Source organism: Cervus canadensis, chromosome 2 (assembly GCF_019320065.1).
Source record: "Cervus canadensis isolate Bull #8, Minnesota chromosome 2, ASM1932006v1, whole genome shotgun sequence".
Lineage (NCBI taxonomy): Eukaryota > Metazoa > Chordata > Mammalia > Artiodactyla > Cervidae > Cervus > Cervus canadensis.
In genome coordinates this window covers 14847023-14864724 of record NC_057387.1, presented here as the reverse complement: position 1 = coordinate 14864724, position 17702 = coordinate 14847023, and the positions used below count along the sequence as shown (strand labels likewise).

The 17702-nt window shown below is 53.4% G+C and overlaps 1 protein-coding gene and 1 non-coding gene across 4 annotated transcripts in view; one reads left to right on the top strand and one right to left on the bottom strand.

The window, feature by feature from the left end:
* KCNN3 (potassium calcium-activated channel subfamily N member 3) overlaps nucleotides 1–13180 on the bottom strand; it is a 169529-nt gene extending 156349 nt beyond the window's left edge. For 2 of the 3 annotated variants that reach the window (XM_043455201.1, XM_043455208.1), the window contains exon 1: nucleotides 11947–13180. In XM_043455201.1, coding sequence (XP_043311136.1) covers nucleotides 11947–12840 — 894 coding nt within the window. In that variant the 5' untranslated portion in view covers nucleotides 12841–13180. Of the gene's footprint in view, nucleotides 1–10792; nucleotides 11048–11946 lie in introns of those variants that run through there. The other variant, XM_043455215.1, reaches the window with a different exon arrangement.
* On the top strand, nucleotides 7021–7093 carry TRNAG-GCC. The gene has a single exon. It is a non-coding gene; the product is annotated as a tRNA-Gly (tRNA).
* Nucleotides 13181–17702: the final 4522 nt, after the last annotated feature.

Sequence of the window (17702 nt, the reverse complement as noted above, 5' to 3'; positions counted from 1 at the left end):
CCCAGAGCCAACCTGGCACCTGTCAAGCCTCATGAGTCGAGTTACTCACAAAAGACCAAGGGCCTGTGAAGCTGGGGTGGGGTTGGTCCTGGGATAAACTGGGAGCGGGACCAACGGTGGGGAGATGGGGTGGGGGGGCAGGGGGGCACTGGACTGTTCATGAAATGGGATGGGCCCAGGGAGATGCCTGCTGGCCAGGCCAGCCACAGATGGTCCAGCCAGGAAGGGTCTACAAGGTCAGGAACTCTATCTAGTCCTCTGGGTTTTGGAGACTACGTCTGTGTTTGGAGTTTTCAGGTTGTACAATGAGAAAATTAATGATAAAAACCAGCTGGCATTGCCCCAGCCCTTTACCATGAGTTCAGCACTGGATCTCATCTCATTGGCTCCTCATGACCCACATCGTCATCCCTATTCACAGAGCTGAAGACTGAGGTTCACAGAGGTCAACTTTGTCACCTAGGTTGCACAGCCGGGCAGCTGCAGAGCTGGGACAAGAACACCAAAGCATGATTGTTGCCAGAGCCCGCAGGGGCCATCCTCCGCCCCAGAGCCCAGTCTTCCCTGGCAACGTGCCCAGGCCTCTTGAAGGTTCAACAGACCCCTGTGTCCAAGCTGACATCCTCCCCTTCTCTCTCCTCCCCTCCACCCCTTCCTCCAGAGCTCAAATCATCCACTGAGGCTCCGAGGAGACTGGAAAGACAGTGACAGCGGGCAAGGGTGGAGAGAACAAGAACAGCTCTTTGGCTTGAAAGAGCCCCGGGCCAGGAGGTGATCTGCAAAAACATGTCTGCCACACAAGGCCTGCATTTTGCCACTCTTGGGTTTGAGACCCAAGACCACTGCTTCCTGGCTGTAAGCTCCTGAGCAAGTCACCAACCTCTCTGAGCCTTGGGTCAGTCATCTGTAAAACAAGGATTGTTGAGAGGATTAGATGAGAGGAGGTGTATAAAAGCACACAGTAGGCCCTGGTATATGTTCATTTTCCTCTACTCCTCCATCTGCTCCTTGTTACACTCCTGACTAAGAGTGTTGCTTTGGAGTCATTTTCATGAAAGCGGAAAGAAGTTTCCATTTTGTAAGAGCGGGGCATTCTGCTGAGCTGCTGAGAACAGATGCATCATAGATGGTCCCCCCCACCCTCGAGGAAACCCTCATGACTCAAGCTCCATCCTGAACTTGCTGTCTACTCACATCAATTTCATTTTACTCTTGAGGGATCTCTCCATCACTGGCACACAGTCTGGCTTCTTGTACCAAAACGTCCTCCCACCCTGCTCAGCATCATTAGCCCCTCAGGAGCAGGGGAGAGCATCTTGACAGAGCTGAATGCTTAATCCAGCCCAGAGCAGGAAGGGTAGGGAGTCATGGGCCCAACTCTAAAGGGTTTCTACAATCCCATGGCCCCTGAACTCTCAAAAGAAACAGCATGGCAAAGCTTGCCATGGAGCAGTGTAGACAAAAGAGTCCCTAATAGCCAGGTCTGTGCCAAGTTGAATCCTCCACCTCCACCCTCAGCAAAAGGAATTATAATCCCTCTTTCCAGATAAAGAGACCACTGCTCAAGGTGACACAGTTCAATAGCACATGACCAGGATTTGAATCCAGGTCTGTGTTAAAAGTCTGAACCCTTCTAGAAAGAGAATGCAGATAGTAACACATTTCACTGAGGAGACACCCCTATAGCTGATTTGCATCCTTAAGGGCACAGACCTTTGCATTCCTGGAAACTAGAATAGGGCCTGCCATATAGCGAGTGTTCAGTGGGACTAAACCGCAGAATTCCTGGATTCCACTCACAATGCTGAGTGGCCTCGGACAAGTTACATAACTTCTCTGGGCCTTGGGGTCCTGTAAAGAGGAGGATGGTCTTTGCCCTTTCCTCACACAGGTGGGAGGCCTGTACAGGGGCCATGTCATGCAGGCTGGCACACACATGGTGGGTCCATGGAGCTTGGCCCTTCAGGGAGCTATGGTACCACACCAGGTCAGATACGCCAGTGGCTGTCCCCAGAGGAGGACTCTCCGGGTCAACCTGTCAATGCCATCCAGCTCTGAGCCCCTCCACAGGCAGTAGCCCAACCCACAGCAACATGCCCAGCCCAAGCCCTCATCCTGGAGGAAGGTGACATCACCTCTGTCCGTGGCTCTGGGCATCCCCACTTGTGGGAGCTATTTGGGGACCGGCTGAGCAAGCCAACATCCTCCCCGATGGAAGCCAGAAGAGAGAGAAAATGGCTAAGCCCCAATTTGTTAAAATCAGAAATCTTCTTAAAAGGGAGAAAAGGCTGTGCAAAAATCCCTGCTGGTGGAACCGTGCGAGGACGCGGGCAGGTGCCAACTCAGGCAGAGGCGCTAGGAAGAACTGCCATTTGTTGGCAGCTCGGGATGTGTCAGCCACTGGGCTGGCCACTTACCCAACCATTATCACGTTTAGTTCTCACTGGGCTGGCGAACGCCACTCTCTCCATTTACAGATGGGGAAACTGAGGCTCAGAGACTGTGAGTCACTGGCCTTATGGCCAACCAGCATTAGCCCCTGGCACAGTCTCTTCCCGGCTGCCCACAATCAGCCAGATCACCTGCCTCCTCCCCTTCCTTGTCTGCCAGGGGGCCCTGGCCATGACCCCCAGCTTCCTGGGCTTTTTAGTCTATCAGCTCAAGCTAAACACCAATGATTCCTGAAGATGCTGGCTGGCCAGTCTGGTGCTCGTGAATCCTGAGGGGCAGGTACCAGCCCATTCAGCTACTAGGGGAGCATCCTGTAAGACAGTTTCCTGTTCACTTGACACTGAGCACAATGCCTGTCCTTTAAGAAAAATGCCCAACACGCTGCCTCAAAAATAACAGATGCCAATTTGCATATTATTTCACACATCATTTGCATGTTGTTCATTTAGTGTTAACACGGCTCTGCTCAGAATACAACTCTGGTTACCTTGCGACCAGGCCTATTGAAAAAAAAATGGCTTCCACACAGGGCGAGCCCCAATCCCCTGGTACATCCCTCCCTGACCCAACTGCTCTTTCTGCTCCTTGACGCCTGGGTGGGAGAGTTACCACCTGCCAGAGCAGAAAGGGGGCTTCCCAGATGGTGCTAGTGGTAAAGAACCCACCTCCCAATGCAGGGGATGTAAGAGACGCAGGTTCAATCCCTGGTTCGGGAAGATCCTCTAGAGGAAGGCATGGCAACCCACTCCAGTATTCTTGCCTAGATAATCACATGGACAGAGGACCCTGGCGGGCTACAGTCCACAGAGTCGTAAAGAGTCGGACATGACTGAAGTGAGTTAGCACGCACGCAGAGCAGAAAGGGTAGAGAGAACTTTTTTTTTAGGGAGATTGATTCACAAGCCCCTACGACCTTCGGATTCAAGAAGGTACCCCATTGCAAGTGTTGGAGGACAAAAAGCTGTGTTCCCTTGAAGACACATCAGGAAAGCCTTTCTTTTCTTGCCCAGCTCTATCCCAGAAAGGCTTCCTGGCTGGCCCTATCCCTGTCACCCCATGCTCTCAGCCTCATTCTGCCTCGTCATTGCGTGTCCCCATGACCTTCCTTCGGTCCTCTCAGCCTCTGGCCTGGCTCCCTGGGCTTATTTTTGATCTCTCTCCACCTGTCCAGTTTGCAGGTCCACACCCAATGAGTTGTGCCCAGGCCACAGACTGCTGACGCTGAGTGTAGAATAACTGGGTCCCATGAGGTTAGAAGGCTCCAGAAGCCCAAGCCGGGCCACCGCCGCAGCCCCACCTTCCAGGGGACAGCCTGCTTCCCTCTTCTACAGACTTACCCACAGGGACCCAGTCAGAAACAGGACCCCAAGTGAAGTCGTTTGATTTCATGAGAAGGCAGCATTTCCACATGTGTTCGCCCCTTCCAGAGCCCCTTTCTACAGCCACCTGGGTGGAGGGTGATGTGTGCATCCGCACCCCCGACCCCCCCATGGCTCTCAGGGTGGTGGGGACTCTGGGCTAACAGGAGCATCTTCTAAACACCGCTCTCACAAAAGCAACCACTGGTGAACGTCGGGGCTTAGAGTATGCCCAGCTCTGACCTGGGTACCATGTATGCTATGGGCAGGCCTGCTTCTCTCTGAACATCTGAGAAACTGGCCCCAGGTTCAGGAAACTCCCTGAGGACCCACCAATAGGAGGTTGCCGAGTCTAGATATGAGCCCAGAGCCCACGGCCGCAACTGCCATGCCAGGCCACCTCTGGTCAACCGGTATCACCTCTAAGAGCTGCGGGTCTTCAGCACTCAAGCCCCTGGCAATTACAGTCATCAACTAGATATTAAACCCCAGATTTTCCTTTCCTCCCTGCCTGCGCCGTGGACACCACATGGGGGATACCTCCACGCCGCCCCTGCTCTGTTCCCTCCCGTCTGCACCCGCCACCCTGGCTGCCAACGTTCTCACTCTCAGAAAGGCCCACTGCCCGTGACCCTGCCATCTTGGTCTGTCTAACCCTTCAGGGGCCATCCCACCTCCTACAGGGAGCCCCCCAACATCCCGAATGACTGCATCCTTTCTCAGCACTCCCAACACCACTGGCAGAAACCGCAGCCCAGCCTGGGTGGATCGCGCCTGGGTGCAGGCCCAGCACCCCTTGAGAACAGGAGCTGGAAGACTATGGCTTGGCATCTTGGTGATAAAGCCAGGACAAATGTATGTTCAGTGCAATCGGAAAGTTTTGGAGCAGGAAAGAAGCTCAGCATCCGAGTTCAGCCCTCATTTTTAAGCTGGAAAATCAGAGACCCAGAGAGGTGAAGGGACTTGACAAAGGCCACACAGCATGCCAGAAGCAAGAGGTGGAGGGACCTCTACAGGGCTCCTTTAAAGCAAAGATAGGCCTTCCTTGAACACTAACTGCTGCTGACGAGAGCTAAATAAGTAGGAAACTGGGACTCACAGATGCAGAAGAAAGTTCTAGAAGCAGGGATGGGGAAGCCCTTGAAGTTTCCCTCACTCAAATCCCCAGAAGAGGTCTATGGTGGGGTTTGGAACAGAGAGATGAGTAGGGTACTAGGGACCTGAGCTTTCATTCTAGACCCATCTCTCCTCACATGGGCACCAGGAGTTATCCACTTAACCCCCCTACAGCTCAGCTTTCTCATCTGTGAGATACTGCAGACTGAAACGACCCCCGGGGCGGAGGTGGGGATCCTGAGGAACAAACATGGAAATACCTTGTGAGACGTAAGATGCTGAGCCGACACGGGTCACTCCAATAAGGAGCCCTGAAGTCAGAGCTGGGGAAGAGGAAAGGAGGGCCCGGAGGCCAGGCAGCCATGCACGGCCGTGTCCTGCTGACTCCCAGGGAGTGGAGGGCGAGCTCTGCAGACCTGCGGCAGGAGCCCCCCCGGTCCAGGCCCTTGCAGGATACACCGCTATTCTTCCTGTAATCCCCACACCTCTGCCCTCTCGGCTTTGCCAGCCTCGCCCCAGAGCAGTATCACCGGGCCTCCGAGTGAGGAGGCAGCGGAGGACAGACCGTGGACCTGTCCACATGTCACCCTGGACTGAGGCTGCCTCCAGGACCCCGCCCCCTCACCGTCTTGCCCACGCTGTGTCCTCTGGGTGCCTGCACTGGTACCCACCCTCCATCAAGCCACTTCTCGGCCCTCGGTAAAGTTTCTCCCATTCCCACATTTTGCATCACAGCTCTCAGGCCCATAAACCTTGGTTGGTCTCTTAAGAATGATAAGCAATTTCTCCAGCAGCAGGCAGGCAAGCAGAAAGGCCTAAACTTCGGAGTCTAATGGCCCTGGGTTCTTAATCCAGTCCTGCTACCCACCAGCAGTGTCCGCTTGGCCCCGTGACATCATCTACGCAGGGGGCTGTGACCACCCCCTACCTCCAGGACTCTCCAGTAGAAGGTTACCCAGTGGGGCACGAATGTCCCCTGCCTCCCCACTCCTGTCACCCAGCATTCATGGCCCCTGCAGGGCCAGGCCCAGAGACGAAGCAGGGTGGTTCCTGCCCCCAGCTCCCCCTTCCACCCTTGCTCTCTCGGATCCCAGCTGAGCTCCTGGGGGTGGAATGACAGGGGAGGGGGAGGGGGCACCCCAAAACCCAACAGCCTTCTCCGGACTTTCCTCACCAGAAAAAAAGGCACTAGAATGTTCCTCCCCACAGCTCCTAAGAACAGTGCAGTCTTAGAATTCCCCACCCTCATTATTTAAAGAGGACTAGAAGACTTTCTTCTTTCTCTCTCCCCCTTTGGGGTTTTGAAAGAAAGAGAAGAAAAACAGCTACAAATGAATGAATGTGCTGGTCCGCCTGCCACTGAGCTGCGGAAGGCAGTATGTAATCAGTACACAGCCGCCCCTCACCACCCCTTCTCTCTCTCTCTCCTCTCTCTCCCTCTCACATACTCATTTTCTCCCCCAAATGTGCTTACAAATAACTGCAACAAAGCCAAAGCTCTCAGTTCTGATTTTACATCTCCATCCAGGCCTCAGCTTCAACAGAGGTTACTCCAATTTCTTTTCATTTTGTTTTTCTTTTCCATCTATGTTTTAGAGCAGATCTTTGTGGACCCTGGCCCCACAAATCCCCCTTCCTGCAAGCTCAATAAGGGAAATACAAGGCCACGCATCAGGCTTATAACGAGCCCATGCAGCCGATAAATGCCCCAGCGATGATGCCAGGGCCAGAGCAGCAGGGAGCGCTGCCTGTGGGGAAAGGAAGTCCGGATGTGTTATGAAGTCTTTCCCCCGGGACAGTTATAAATAGTGTCATGACACGCAAAAGAGCAGCATATATAAAAGTTAGCTGTCCCTTCTGTGGGTTACAAACGTTTGACTCATTTGCAGACTGTCCACCAAGGTTATAAATAGAGTCACCACCACCCTGGGTGGGAGAACAGGCTCGCTTTCACGCTCCCAGTCTCTCTCTTGACCTCCTTGGGCCAAGACACTGGGTGTGACCTGTGATCAAAAAATATATGCCTCAGGCCTGGGTGGCTGGCTCCCCGGGTGCCTGCCTCCAGCCAATTGCTTATAAAGAGTCTCCTGGGACTTCCCTGGTGGTCCAGTGGCTAAGACTCTGTGCTGCCAATGGAGAGGGCACAGGTTCGATCCCTGGTCAGGGAACTAGATCCCACATGCTGCAACTAAGACCCGGTGCAGCCAAATAAATAATTAAAAAAAAAAAAAAAGTCTCCTGCCTTCTGCTCCCTGTCCCACAGGGAGGTTCCAGGGAGAGGAATCTGACCTTTTCCTACCTTCCCAACATGCTGGAAACCACAGACATGAGTACCCTGTGGCATCTGCTCCCAAACACCGGGACATCACCCCACAGTCACCCTCCTACCCCAGAGCGGCTTCTGGGTCTGGCAGGAGGTGTAGACCATTCACTCAGCACCCAGCATCAGCTGCTGGTCTGCAAACAAGCCCTCCATGACAGGGAGGGCAGGAGAACAGAAGAGCTAGGACCAGTGAACCCACTCAATTATTCCAGCTAGAGGCTGGGGGTAGACCTCTGTGAGGTCACCGAAGAGCTACCAGTTGGCCCTAAAGGACCCCACTCCCTTGGAAGGGTGAACAGCCAGGGGACCGAGCTCCCCGGGGTGTGCAGAGAAACCTGCCTTTCTCAGGCTGGCCTCCCACGAGGCGGCCTGAAGAAAGGAAGCCACACATGGGAGTAGACAGGGCAGCCCGGGGAAGCCCGGTATACCCACGCCTCCACTCGTGGCCTGGATGATCCCAGCAACAAGGCCCCCAGGGGAGAGGAAGAGCAGAGAGGCAGGAAGCTGGGGGGGGGACGGCAGGAGCAGGGCATGAGTGGGCAGAGGATGGGCTCTGCCTGGGAGGTGAAACTCAGATTGTGAGGCCGGGGGTGGGGAAGTGGTTTGAGGTTGTGCAAAACAGGCACTCTGCTGCCCCAGCATTTCCCAGCCTCCCCGGGACTGAGCCCACCGCCCAACACCGGAGGCCGCTGAGACACAAGGCCACTGATGACGCCCCCGCTGGACGGAAGCACCAGCTCTGGCACCAGCAGGATGGCAAGGTGGGGAGGGGGCAGCCGCCGAGCCCCCAGCTCTCCCCGAAAGAGCACAACAGGCAGTGTATGATGCCGGAGCAGGTGTGGCTCAGACCGGATCTGCAGGAAAATAAAGCACGCCAAGGCGGACCCCCACATCCTCATCCCTTAACCCTGACCTGCACTAAGGCAGTATACTAAGACTAAGACTCCACTAAGACTCCTTCCTCAACAGGATATCTAGACCCTGTCCCACCGTGGGCCAAGTCCTCAAGGGTGAATCCACCCATAAAGAAAACACCTCGCCCTCGTTTGGTTCGGGAATAACCATCAGGAGCCACGGCCTGGGTGTGATCACAAACAGCTCTCCTGTTACCTCAGCCCACCTTCCTTTCCCATCATCACCTGCGGCTTGCGAGAGGGAGGCCGAAGACCATTCCATCCTGATTTCTTTTACTTCCTTGCGCTGTCGCCCTTTAGCATGAACTGACTATGCTCAGGGGTCACGCTGTTTCTTCTCAAGAGAGCCAGGCCTCTGTGGTGAATTCCTCCCCCAGTAACAGATAGCAGCCAGAGACAGGCAAACATAAAGGCCACAGCCCCATGAAAAAGAGCAGAAAACTACAGAAAGTGGCAGCTCAAACACAAGGTTAGCAATCTTCATCACTTAGGGAAAAGAAAGTGTGTCCCTCTCCCAGGGCCTTTGAGTGGGAACTGTCACCATCAGGACAGAATAATCCAATCTGTCCATCCTCCTGCTTCCACACCAGTCAGCAAACCAACCAGACACAGAGTTCTCCAGCAAAAGAGGCTGTCAGCCATCCGTCCCCAGGGTCACTGACTGTCTCTGAGTTCCCCCAGCTGGTGATTCTTCATTCTGACCTAAACCCTCTCGTCACAACAGAATCCGTTTTCTCTGCAAGGCTGAGCAACAAAGGTTCACCTCCCCTGCAACAGACCCATGCTATAGGTGGTTTCCAGGCTTCCCAGGTTGCAATAGTGGTAAAGAACCTGTCTGCCAATGCAGGAGACATAAGAGACTAGGGTTTGATCCCTCAGTCAGGAAGATCCCCTGGAAGAGAACCAGTATTCTTGCCTGGGGAATCCCATGGACAGAGGACGTAGGTGGGCTACAGTTCATAGTGTCACAAGAGTCAGACACGACTGAGGCAACTTAACATGCATGCATGTGAATCAGAAGACCCAGCCCGTTCTCCAAAGTTCTCCCCTCCAAGATGCAACTTCTCACTCCACTGACAAGTCTTGGTTCCAAGCGTATCAAGGCCCCAACTAATTCCGAAGCCAGAGCTAAATAACAGAGGATAAAGACATCTTTTTTTCTCCCATCATCAATAACAATAGCAATAGGTCCAAAAAAAAAAATAGCAATAGGTCCTTCATGGAGCATCCCACTCTCCCCACTTGACAGCTGGGGAGACAGGTTCGAAGAAGCTACATGGATTGTCCAGGATCACACACTGGAGATGGCAGAGCTGGGACTCAGACTCTGCTCTGCTTCTTTAAAACAACCCTATTTGCCTCCAGGAGAGGAGAGACAATAGCTGCCCTAACCCCCTACTAGGCCCATAGGGCCTGACACAGACACCCAGAAAATACTTGTTCCATAATGACTCAGAGCCTGGTTGGATAGAGGATGGGAGGGCTGGTGAGCAGGTGAAAGTGAGCCCTGCTCAGCACACCAAGACCAACCGCAAGGTGCACAGGAAGTGGCCACCTCATTAGCTGAGGCAAGCAAGACTTTCTGGGTTGCTGCTCCCCTCCATGCGTCCATCAGCCAGAGGGTCATCAGTTTAATATTAGGCAAAGCCCAGCCCCTTGGATCACCTCAACTTTCCTTTGCCCCAGAGTCTGCTTTCTCGGGCTCTGGGAAAGCCCCTTTCCCTGAATACTCCAGCAGGGAGCCACCTGCTCCAGCAGCAACCCTCCCACCCCATCAGGACAAATGTGCACAGACAGATCCCACACTGGGAGCTGTCTCAAGGAAGAGCCATTCCCCTAAGAGCTCAGGGGTTCACTAAAAGAGAGGGTACTGGTCTTGCCCCTTCTCCCCAGCCCCCAGCACTTGGGCCTGCATCAGTTTCCCCCAGCAAGGGCTCCTGGTCCCCAGGGGGAGCCTGGGGGGGGCCGGGGTTGTGCCCAGGGTGGCTGCCGGGCCTGCCGAAGCCAGTGGCCCCCTCTCCTGGAGCGCCCAGCGGGAGAAGGCAGCAAGCAGAAAGACCTGCAGACTCAGAGGCTCATTACAGGGAATGACTAAGTGAGCTGCGATTCCAGGGGAAACCCCGCTTTCTCCAGCTCACTGAGGGGCTCAAATCCTAGACCTCCAGAGACAAAGGCGACTTCCGGGAGCTGCCCAGAGCTGGGGCATTGCCCTCTGAGCAGCCAGGACCTTCCCCCTGGAAGTCTTCATTCTGGCTCTTCAGGCCTTCTGACAGGTCTGCCCCACCCCTTTCTAGAGCAGGCAGATCTAGCCATCCCCAGCTCAGAGAGCGAGAGGCTGGGAATGGGGGAAATCCGATCAGCACCTCCCAGGTTTTCGTGGCTGGATTTCAACAAGGAATGTGACAGTCTCACAGCAGCTGTGCCCAGCCTGAAACAAGCTCTATTTGAAACCCCCAACAGCTGAGCCCCTCCCAGCTACCCGCTGGCCAGCCTAGCCACCCCCTGCCCAAAATGACAAATAAGTAGAGAAATCCAAGCAACAAGCAAGCACACACACACATACACACACACACACACCAACAAGTAAACTGCGGGTGAAGGGTAGAGTGGGGGGAAAAAAATCCACTTGCCCAATGACTCCCCAGGTCTCCAAGCCTTCAAGCTCGCAGCAGGAGGGCTCCCAGCAAGCAGAGCTTTGACAGAAATCCACCTTCCTCAAGCCCCACTCCCTTGGAGGACGCGATTTCCAAGCCCGCTAGGGGAGGGAAGCCCCCTCCTCCGCCTGGGGACTGGACCGAGGCTGGAGCAGCGGGGCCAGCTCCCCCGCTAAAGCCGGTGCCGCCGCCGCCGCCGTTCTCCATCGGGGCGCGCACTCACACTCTCGCGCACACACTCATCCTTATTTATCCCCGAGAAGAAGGAGTTGGGGTGGGAGGGGAGAACTGGGGCTGAGCCGGGGGCGCGGGCTCTCGGGGACGCCCGGGAAACCCTGTCAATTCCATCCCAAGGAGAGGCACTCCGCCCCCCACCACCGCCGCTGATGCCAAGGCGGCGCCCATCTGCTCTGCCCGGGTAACACCTGTAGCCATTTTTATCAGGGGGTGTTTACGAGGCAGCAGCAGGTTTATTCTGAGTCCTCTTTCCTGAGGGAAAGGACCGCTGATTTCCTCCGCCTGTATTTTTACCCCATGCCCCTCCTCACCCCAGGAGACGCCAAATCACCGGTGCTTTTCTATTTTGCCCTAAGTCTCTCAGGGAGGAGGAGGGAAATGGAAACTTGGGAAGAGAGGGAGAAGACAGAGAAGGGACTGGCATGGAATCCCCACCCCCCACCCAGACATTTATTTCTTTTTTATCCTCGGGAAAATGGAGTGGAGCAGGGAGGGGAGGAGAGGAGGGAAGTCACAGGAACTGGCAAGCACATCAAGGCAGAGTGTAATTAATTGGTGCGTTAAGCTGCTGGGTTATGCTTTAGTACGAGTGAGCCAGGAGGAAAGATGATTTCTCAGAAGGGATTCTTTAATCCTCCCTAACACAGAGTCCGCAAATTAGACAGTGTGTGGGGATGTCCCCCCTCCAAGGGAAGCAAGGAATGAATTCTCCCGGGATTAAGCAGGAAAACCATGGGAAGTTAAGTGTTCGATATAATTGAGCAAACGCCTCTCCCCACCACCACCATCTCTCACTCCCCCAATCTCTCTCTCTCTCCCCCACTCTCTCTCTCTCTTTTGCTACCTACATATTCCTTTTGTTCAAAGGTATAAAGAGAAACTGCAGCCCCTACCTTTGAGTACAAACCCCAAGAGAGCTCGGTCTCTATCACCATAACAACAATTCCAAACATCCCAAAAATCAGAGCATAGTCACTCAGTCGCTTCCTCTTTTCAAACAGGGCCCTCCTGTGTCCCAGCTTATAGCCAATGTTTTGGTTTTTCCGCTTGTTGGCTTTGGGGAAGGTGGTGCTGCTGGCGGTGGTACCGGCATGCTGGTGGTTGTGGGTGGCATTGGGGTGATGGAGCAAGGTCTGGTGGGCATGGTTGTCCTCCCGGGAGGAGATGATGATCTCCGGGGGGTTGCTGGGGCTGAAGAGCTGGAGGGGTTGGCCCTCGGGCTCAGCCTCAATGAGGTTCCTCCGGGAGGCGCTGAGGCGGCTAAGGGGCTTCATGACCCCCCCGCTGTACTTGCAGGAACTCATGGCGATCTCCGTGAAGGGGTTGCTGTCCCGCCGGTGCACCAGGGGGCTGGCCTGCCGGTGCCTGCCGCCTCCACCAGGCCCACTTGTGGCTGTGGAACTTGGAGAGTGGCCAAGCAAGTGGTCATTGAGATTGAGCTGGCTGCCTTGCCTGGAGGAAGGGTGGAGGATGGCGGTGGAGTTGGATGAAGGGGGGCCCCTGAAAGCAGTGGGAGAGGAGTGTAGCAGGCCGGGATGGACAGGCTGGCTCTGGAGTTGGGTGAGCTGAGACAGGGGATGCGGTGGCTGCTGCTGCTGCTGCTGAAGCTGCGGAGGCTGAGGCTGCAACGGGGGTCCTGGGGGCTGCTGGGGGGCTGCTGGTGGTGCTGGCGGCGGTGGCGGCGGCGGCTGCTGCTGCTGCTCATCCCCGGAGGATGGACAGGGGCACTTGGGGTCTTCATCCAGGTCCCCCACCCCGGAGTCATGGAAGTGCCCAGAAGTGTCCATCTTGGGGCCGGGCTGTATTGCCTGCAGCACAACCCCCCACCCCAAAGCCACCCTCGTTCCAAAGATGTCCTCAAAGAAAGCCAGGCATCCAAGCTCCCCGACCAGAGTGTCTTGGCTCCAGTCCTCTCTCTTTGGCTTGCTCCGGTTCTCTGGGGCTGCCTGGAGTCCAGACGCCGCCACTCAAGAACGCATGGTACTGGGCAGGGAGGGAGGGCAGGAGGGGAGCTTGGAGAAAGAAGAAGAAGGGGGAAAAAGAACTCTGTCTCAGGAGGTGGTCCTCTAGGAGCGTGTGAGGCCAGGTTCAGCTTCACTCCTCGCTGGCTCAATAGCTTTGCTCTCCTCCTCCTGCCACTGTTATAGGGTAAGCCAAGCCCACTTATTAGCAGCTGGTCTCATTGGCTTGGCTTAACTCTCCAACCACCTCCTAACTCCGCCCCCCGCATAGGCTCCTCCCCGGAGGAGGGGCCTGCCGCGCTCCGCTCCCAGCCCCGGCGGTGGCGCAGCGAGGGCTGGGAACTGTAGTTTCCGCTCCCCACCCGGGAGCTGAGCCGCTGCCCTCTTTTCCTCTGACAGGTATGGCAGAAACCCGTCAGCCCACGGCGATACGGGATGTATGCGCACGCGGGGCGGTGGCGAAGAGGAGCGGAGGTCCTCGTCCGGAGGGGAACTGTGCACCGTGATGCGGCGGCAAGAAACAGGAAGAGTTATTCATGATCAGGGTCTACGATAGCTTATTTCACACCTATTATCCAGCTACAGCCTCCAAATACCCAAGGAGGCGGGCATCGTGTTTCCATTTCACAAACTGATGCTCAGAGATACTGAGTAACAACTTCAAGGTCACAGAAGCAAAGGTCACATCCTTCTGACCCCAGGTAAATACTGAACTGCCTGCAATATGCGTGCAGGGGCATCTGTTATTTCTAAGCCTCACAATAACCCTATGAAAATTATGTCATTATTCTCCTTCTACAGATGAAAACCGTTTTTTTAAAAAAACCACTCAAGCACAGATAAGTAACTTGCCAGATGTTACCCCATTTATAATTTAGGGTAATAGAATCTGAACCCAGGTCAGTCTGAACCCACAGCCCCTATAACATTTCCCAGGATGCCTTTCCACTCTGATGCTCAGTGCAAAGTGGTGGCTCCATAAATGTGGCTCAAATGACGAGTGGGAAAGAGCCAGATAGAAATTGTGGAGGAAGAACTGGCCTCCCCAAAGCAGGATGTGTGAAATGGACTATGGCTGCATGTGGACTTGGAGTCACGGGAGGGTCTGGCAGGAAGACTGAAGACCCCCGTGGCTGCTCCCCACCTGATCTGTTCCATGGAGCTCTGAGAGTCAGAGCTGGGAACAGCTGCTGGCTTCCCAGGCTCAGAACCATCATCAAGTATTTATTAAGCTCCCACTGTGTGCAAAGGGAGTTCCAAAAAAATGGGACCCTGCTGAATTCATTTCCATTTCTAACTGCAACTGACTTAGAGATGAGTGAAGAGGGGGCCTGGGATTCCCCAGGCATACCTGGGGTTTTAGGAAGGCGATGTCTTCCTACCTGGCTCTTGGTTCCCCCATCACCCCTTGGCCTCTGTCTAGCTGCTTTCTTGGTAGGAAGGGGGAAGAGTAGGAGAGCCATGCACACATACACACACACAGATACATGTATGCAGGTGCACATATATACATAGGTGTGCACTCACTGGTCCATAAACATGCACACACACAGTGAAGTTTTAAAGCAGTTCTGAATGGTGAGCAGCAAGTAGCCAGGTCAGGAAGGGGCAGAGCTCCCATCAAAAGAGCCCAGAGTACCCTTCCTATGCCAGTTCTCACCTCTCCAATCCCCTATCAGCCCTAATGATTGAGAGTTAAGTGTTACTTGTAAGCCACAACCCCTGAAACCTCAATAATCACAACTATAGACAATATCTTGAGAAGTGTTATTATTATTGATAACATGGTAACACCACCCTGCACCCCTACCCCCACCACTGCAAGTCATAACACGGGCTCAGACATAAGCCTGGGGTCTCATGTGTTTTCCCACAACCATGCCAGCCCACCAGTACCCCTCCCACACCTCACTCCCTCGAGCATGCCCTCTCCTTTCCTTCTGTCTTCTTGGTTTCCCTCCTTCCATCCCCAAACAGAGCCACCTGTTTTGTTCAAGGCTCCAGATCATATACTTAGGCTTAATGATTTCATAACAAATTACCATTACTGTGTCGTGAGTAGCAGAAATGTGCTGTTACTATTGCTTCTCAGTGCTAGACACAGCATCTGGGCTGTGAAAAACCAATTTTTAGGGAGAGACTCCAGGTCTAGGCATTTCTGTGCCCACTCCACCACCATGATCTGTCTTCTGTCTCAGCTGACCTTTCTGGATCCCCTCCTGCTTCCAGGCTCCCTGGCTGTGCCTGGTGGATCCAATGGGGACTGTTAGAGTATGTCCTTCTAGCATGGATGGGGGTGAGAAACACCTGGCAGATGGGAGAACTAACTATACAGAGCCAAATGTCAACTGGAGATTCATCTGGAAATGGGCTGGAACTTGAAGGCTAATGCCACTGATGCAGCTCACACACTTCGATACGCCCACCCTGTTGGAATGGGAAGAGCACAATATCATGGTTAGAGCTCAGGCTCTGGAGTCAGGCTGCCCAGGCTGCCCCTCTCTGTCAGGCAGTGGCTATGTGATCACAGGCAGGACAACCACCTTCTGACCCTCAGCTTCCCAGTCTATAAAATGGGAGTGATAAGGGTCCCTACATCATGCAAGTCAGTAGGAGTAGGCTACCTCTTCAGACCACACATGCAGCCCAGAAGCTATGCTGGAGCTGGCTGGTACTGGCTTATAAAACTCAACAGTGTATATCTCTTCTCAACTCCATGACCAGTGATGTTGCATTGATAGCTTGAAATCCTTGCTGTTGGAAATGTTTACACCATAGGAACTGGCAAATCTTGCAAATCAAGGCTGACTTTTCCTGCGCATCCAAACCCACGCCTTGAAGGACAGGCTCAGCCTTCACATGAATTAGCCTTCTTAAGACTGAAAGGGGCTTCCCCGATGGCTTAGCAGGTAAAGAATCCACCTGCAATGCAGGAGACACTGGTTCCATTCCTGGGTCAGGAAGATCCCCTGGAGAAGGAAATGGCAACCCACTCTGGTATTCTTGCCTGAAAAATCCCATGGACAGAGGAACCTGGTGGGTTACAGTCCAATGGGTCACAAAGAGTTGGGCACAACTGAGTGACTAAGACTGTAAAGAGGAAGGCCAAGGGAATGTGCTGGAGTTTCTTAGCCCAGAGAGGACAGAGAAAGTAAGCAAGGACATACTCACCAAACCCAGGAAGGTAAAGGTGGCCTTTGGCCATACCAGCTCCACCTCAGATGTGCTATCATTTTTCCCCTGCCCTCCTCTCCACATTCATCCCTCACCACTTCCCTCTTTAAGTCCCAACCCCATATATGGTTTCTCCAGTATATAGTCAGTCACTCAAAGAGTGTACAACTCTTTGCAACCCTGTGGACTGTAGTCTGCTAGGGCCCTCTGTCCATGGGATTTTGTAGGCAAGAATATTGGAGTGGAATGCCATTTCCTACTCCCGGGGAGTTTCTCCAATAAGCCACGCTATTTCTACCTCCATGCCTTTGCCCACGCTGTTCCTTCTGCCCAGCATGCCTTTCCAGGACATCTTCATCTAACACATTGCTTTTTGCCCTTCAAGATATGGCTCACAGGACTTCTTTCTAGGAAGCCTCTCCCAAGCTCCCCATATTCAGAGCAGGGGCCCTTCTCCTGTATGTTCGGTACCCTGTGCTCACCTCTATCCCTGTCTTTATCAAGCACTAGAGCTATTATCTCTCTGTATGTCCTTTTGTCCCTAGACTGTGACCTCCCTGATGGCAGGGATGACATCTTCTTCACTGCCACACCTGCAGCTCTTGCCCAGAGCCTGGCACATAATAGATGTTTAATAAAGATTCACTGAACTGAACTGAACTTGAAAGCTTGGAGAGGTCATTTGGAGGCAAATAAGAGGAAGCCATATTGCTCTCCACAATAAACAATAATCACAATTTCCCCATCAGTAAAATGAGCGTGATAGAACAGAGTTCTGAGATCACTCAGCCTTAAAATCCCATAATCTGTGGTCTCTGGAATTTGTTACCCCCAAAAACGTAGAACTGAAAATGGGTTTAAAAAGAGTAATGATACATGATTTATATGGCTGTCTTTCTCACTAAGCTGTAGAGTTCTTGAGCACAGAGAAGAGGTCTGATTTTCTTCTGTATCCCCAACAATGAGCAGGGTATCTGGCCACGGATGTACTCGATATAGGTTTACTGGATGGATGGATAGATAGGTGAATGGGTGGGTGGATAGATTGGTAAATTGGCTGGATGGCTGGCTGAACAGATAAATAGGTGGATGGATGGAGTTCAGATAATCTACAACAACAGACAATAGTGGGATTTTTGAGAAAGTTTGTGGTGGTTAAGGGCTTTCCTTAACCTTCCAGGAATGAAAGAATAAAGATCAACCACACTTCCTCAGACCCTGGATGACTGGGTTAGAGACAGCTTTGAGCTGAACTACTGTATAGCCCATCCAGGTTCAGTCATTACTGTGTTCTTACCTAGGAGTTTTGTTGCTGAATCAATTAATGCTTTAAAAATAAAAACAGCCCCTGCACTTTCATAGCACTTTATAGTTTTCCAACTGCTTTCACATAAAGTTTGCACTTCCTTGCAGCCCTGGAAAGCAGGCCAGGAAGATTCTATCATTCCAGCCTTTACACTCTCACCCCCATAAACTAAAATGTAGAAAGGCTGAAGTGACTCGCTCAAGTTTAT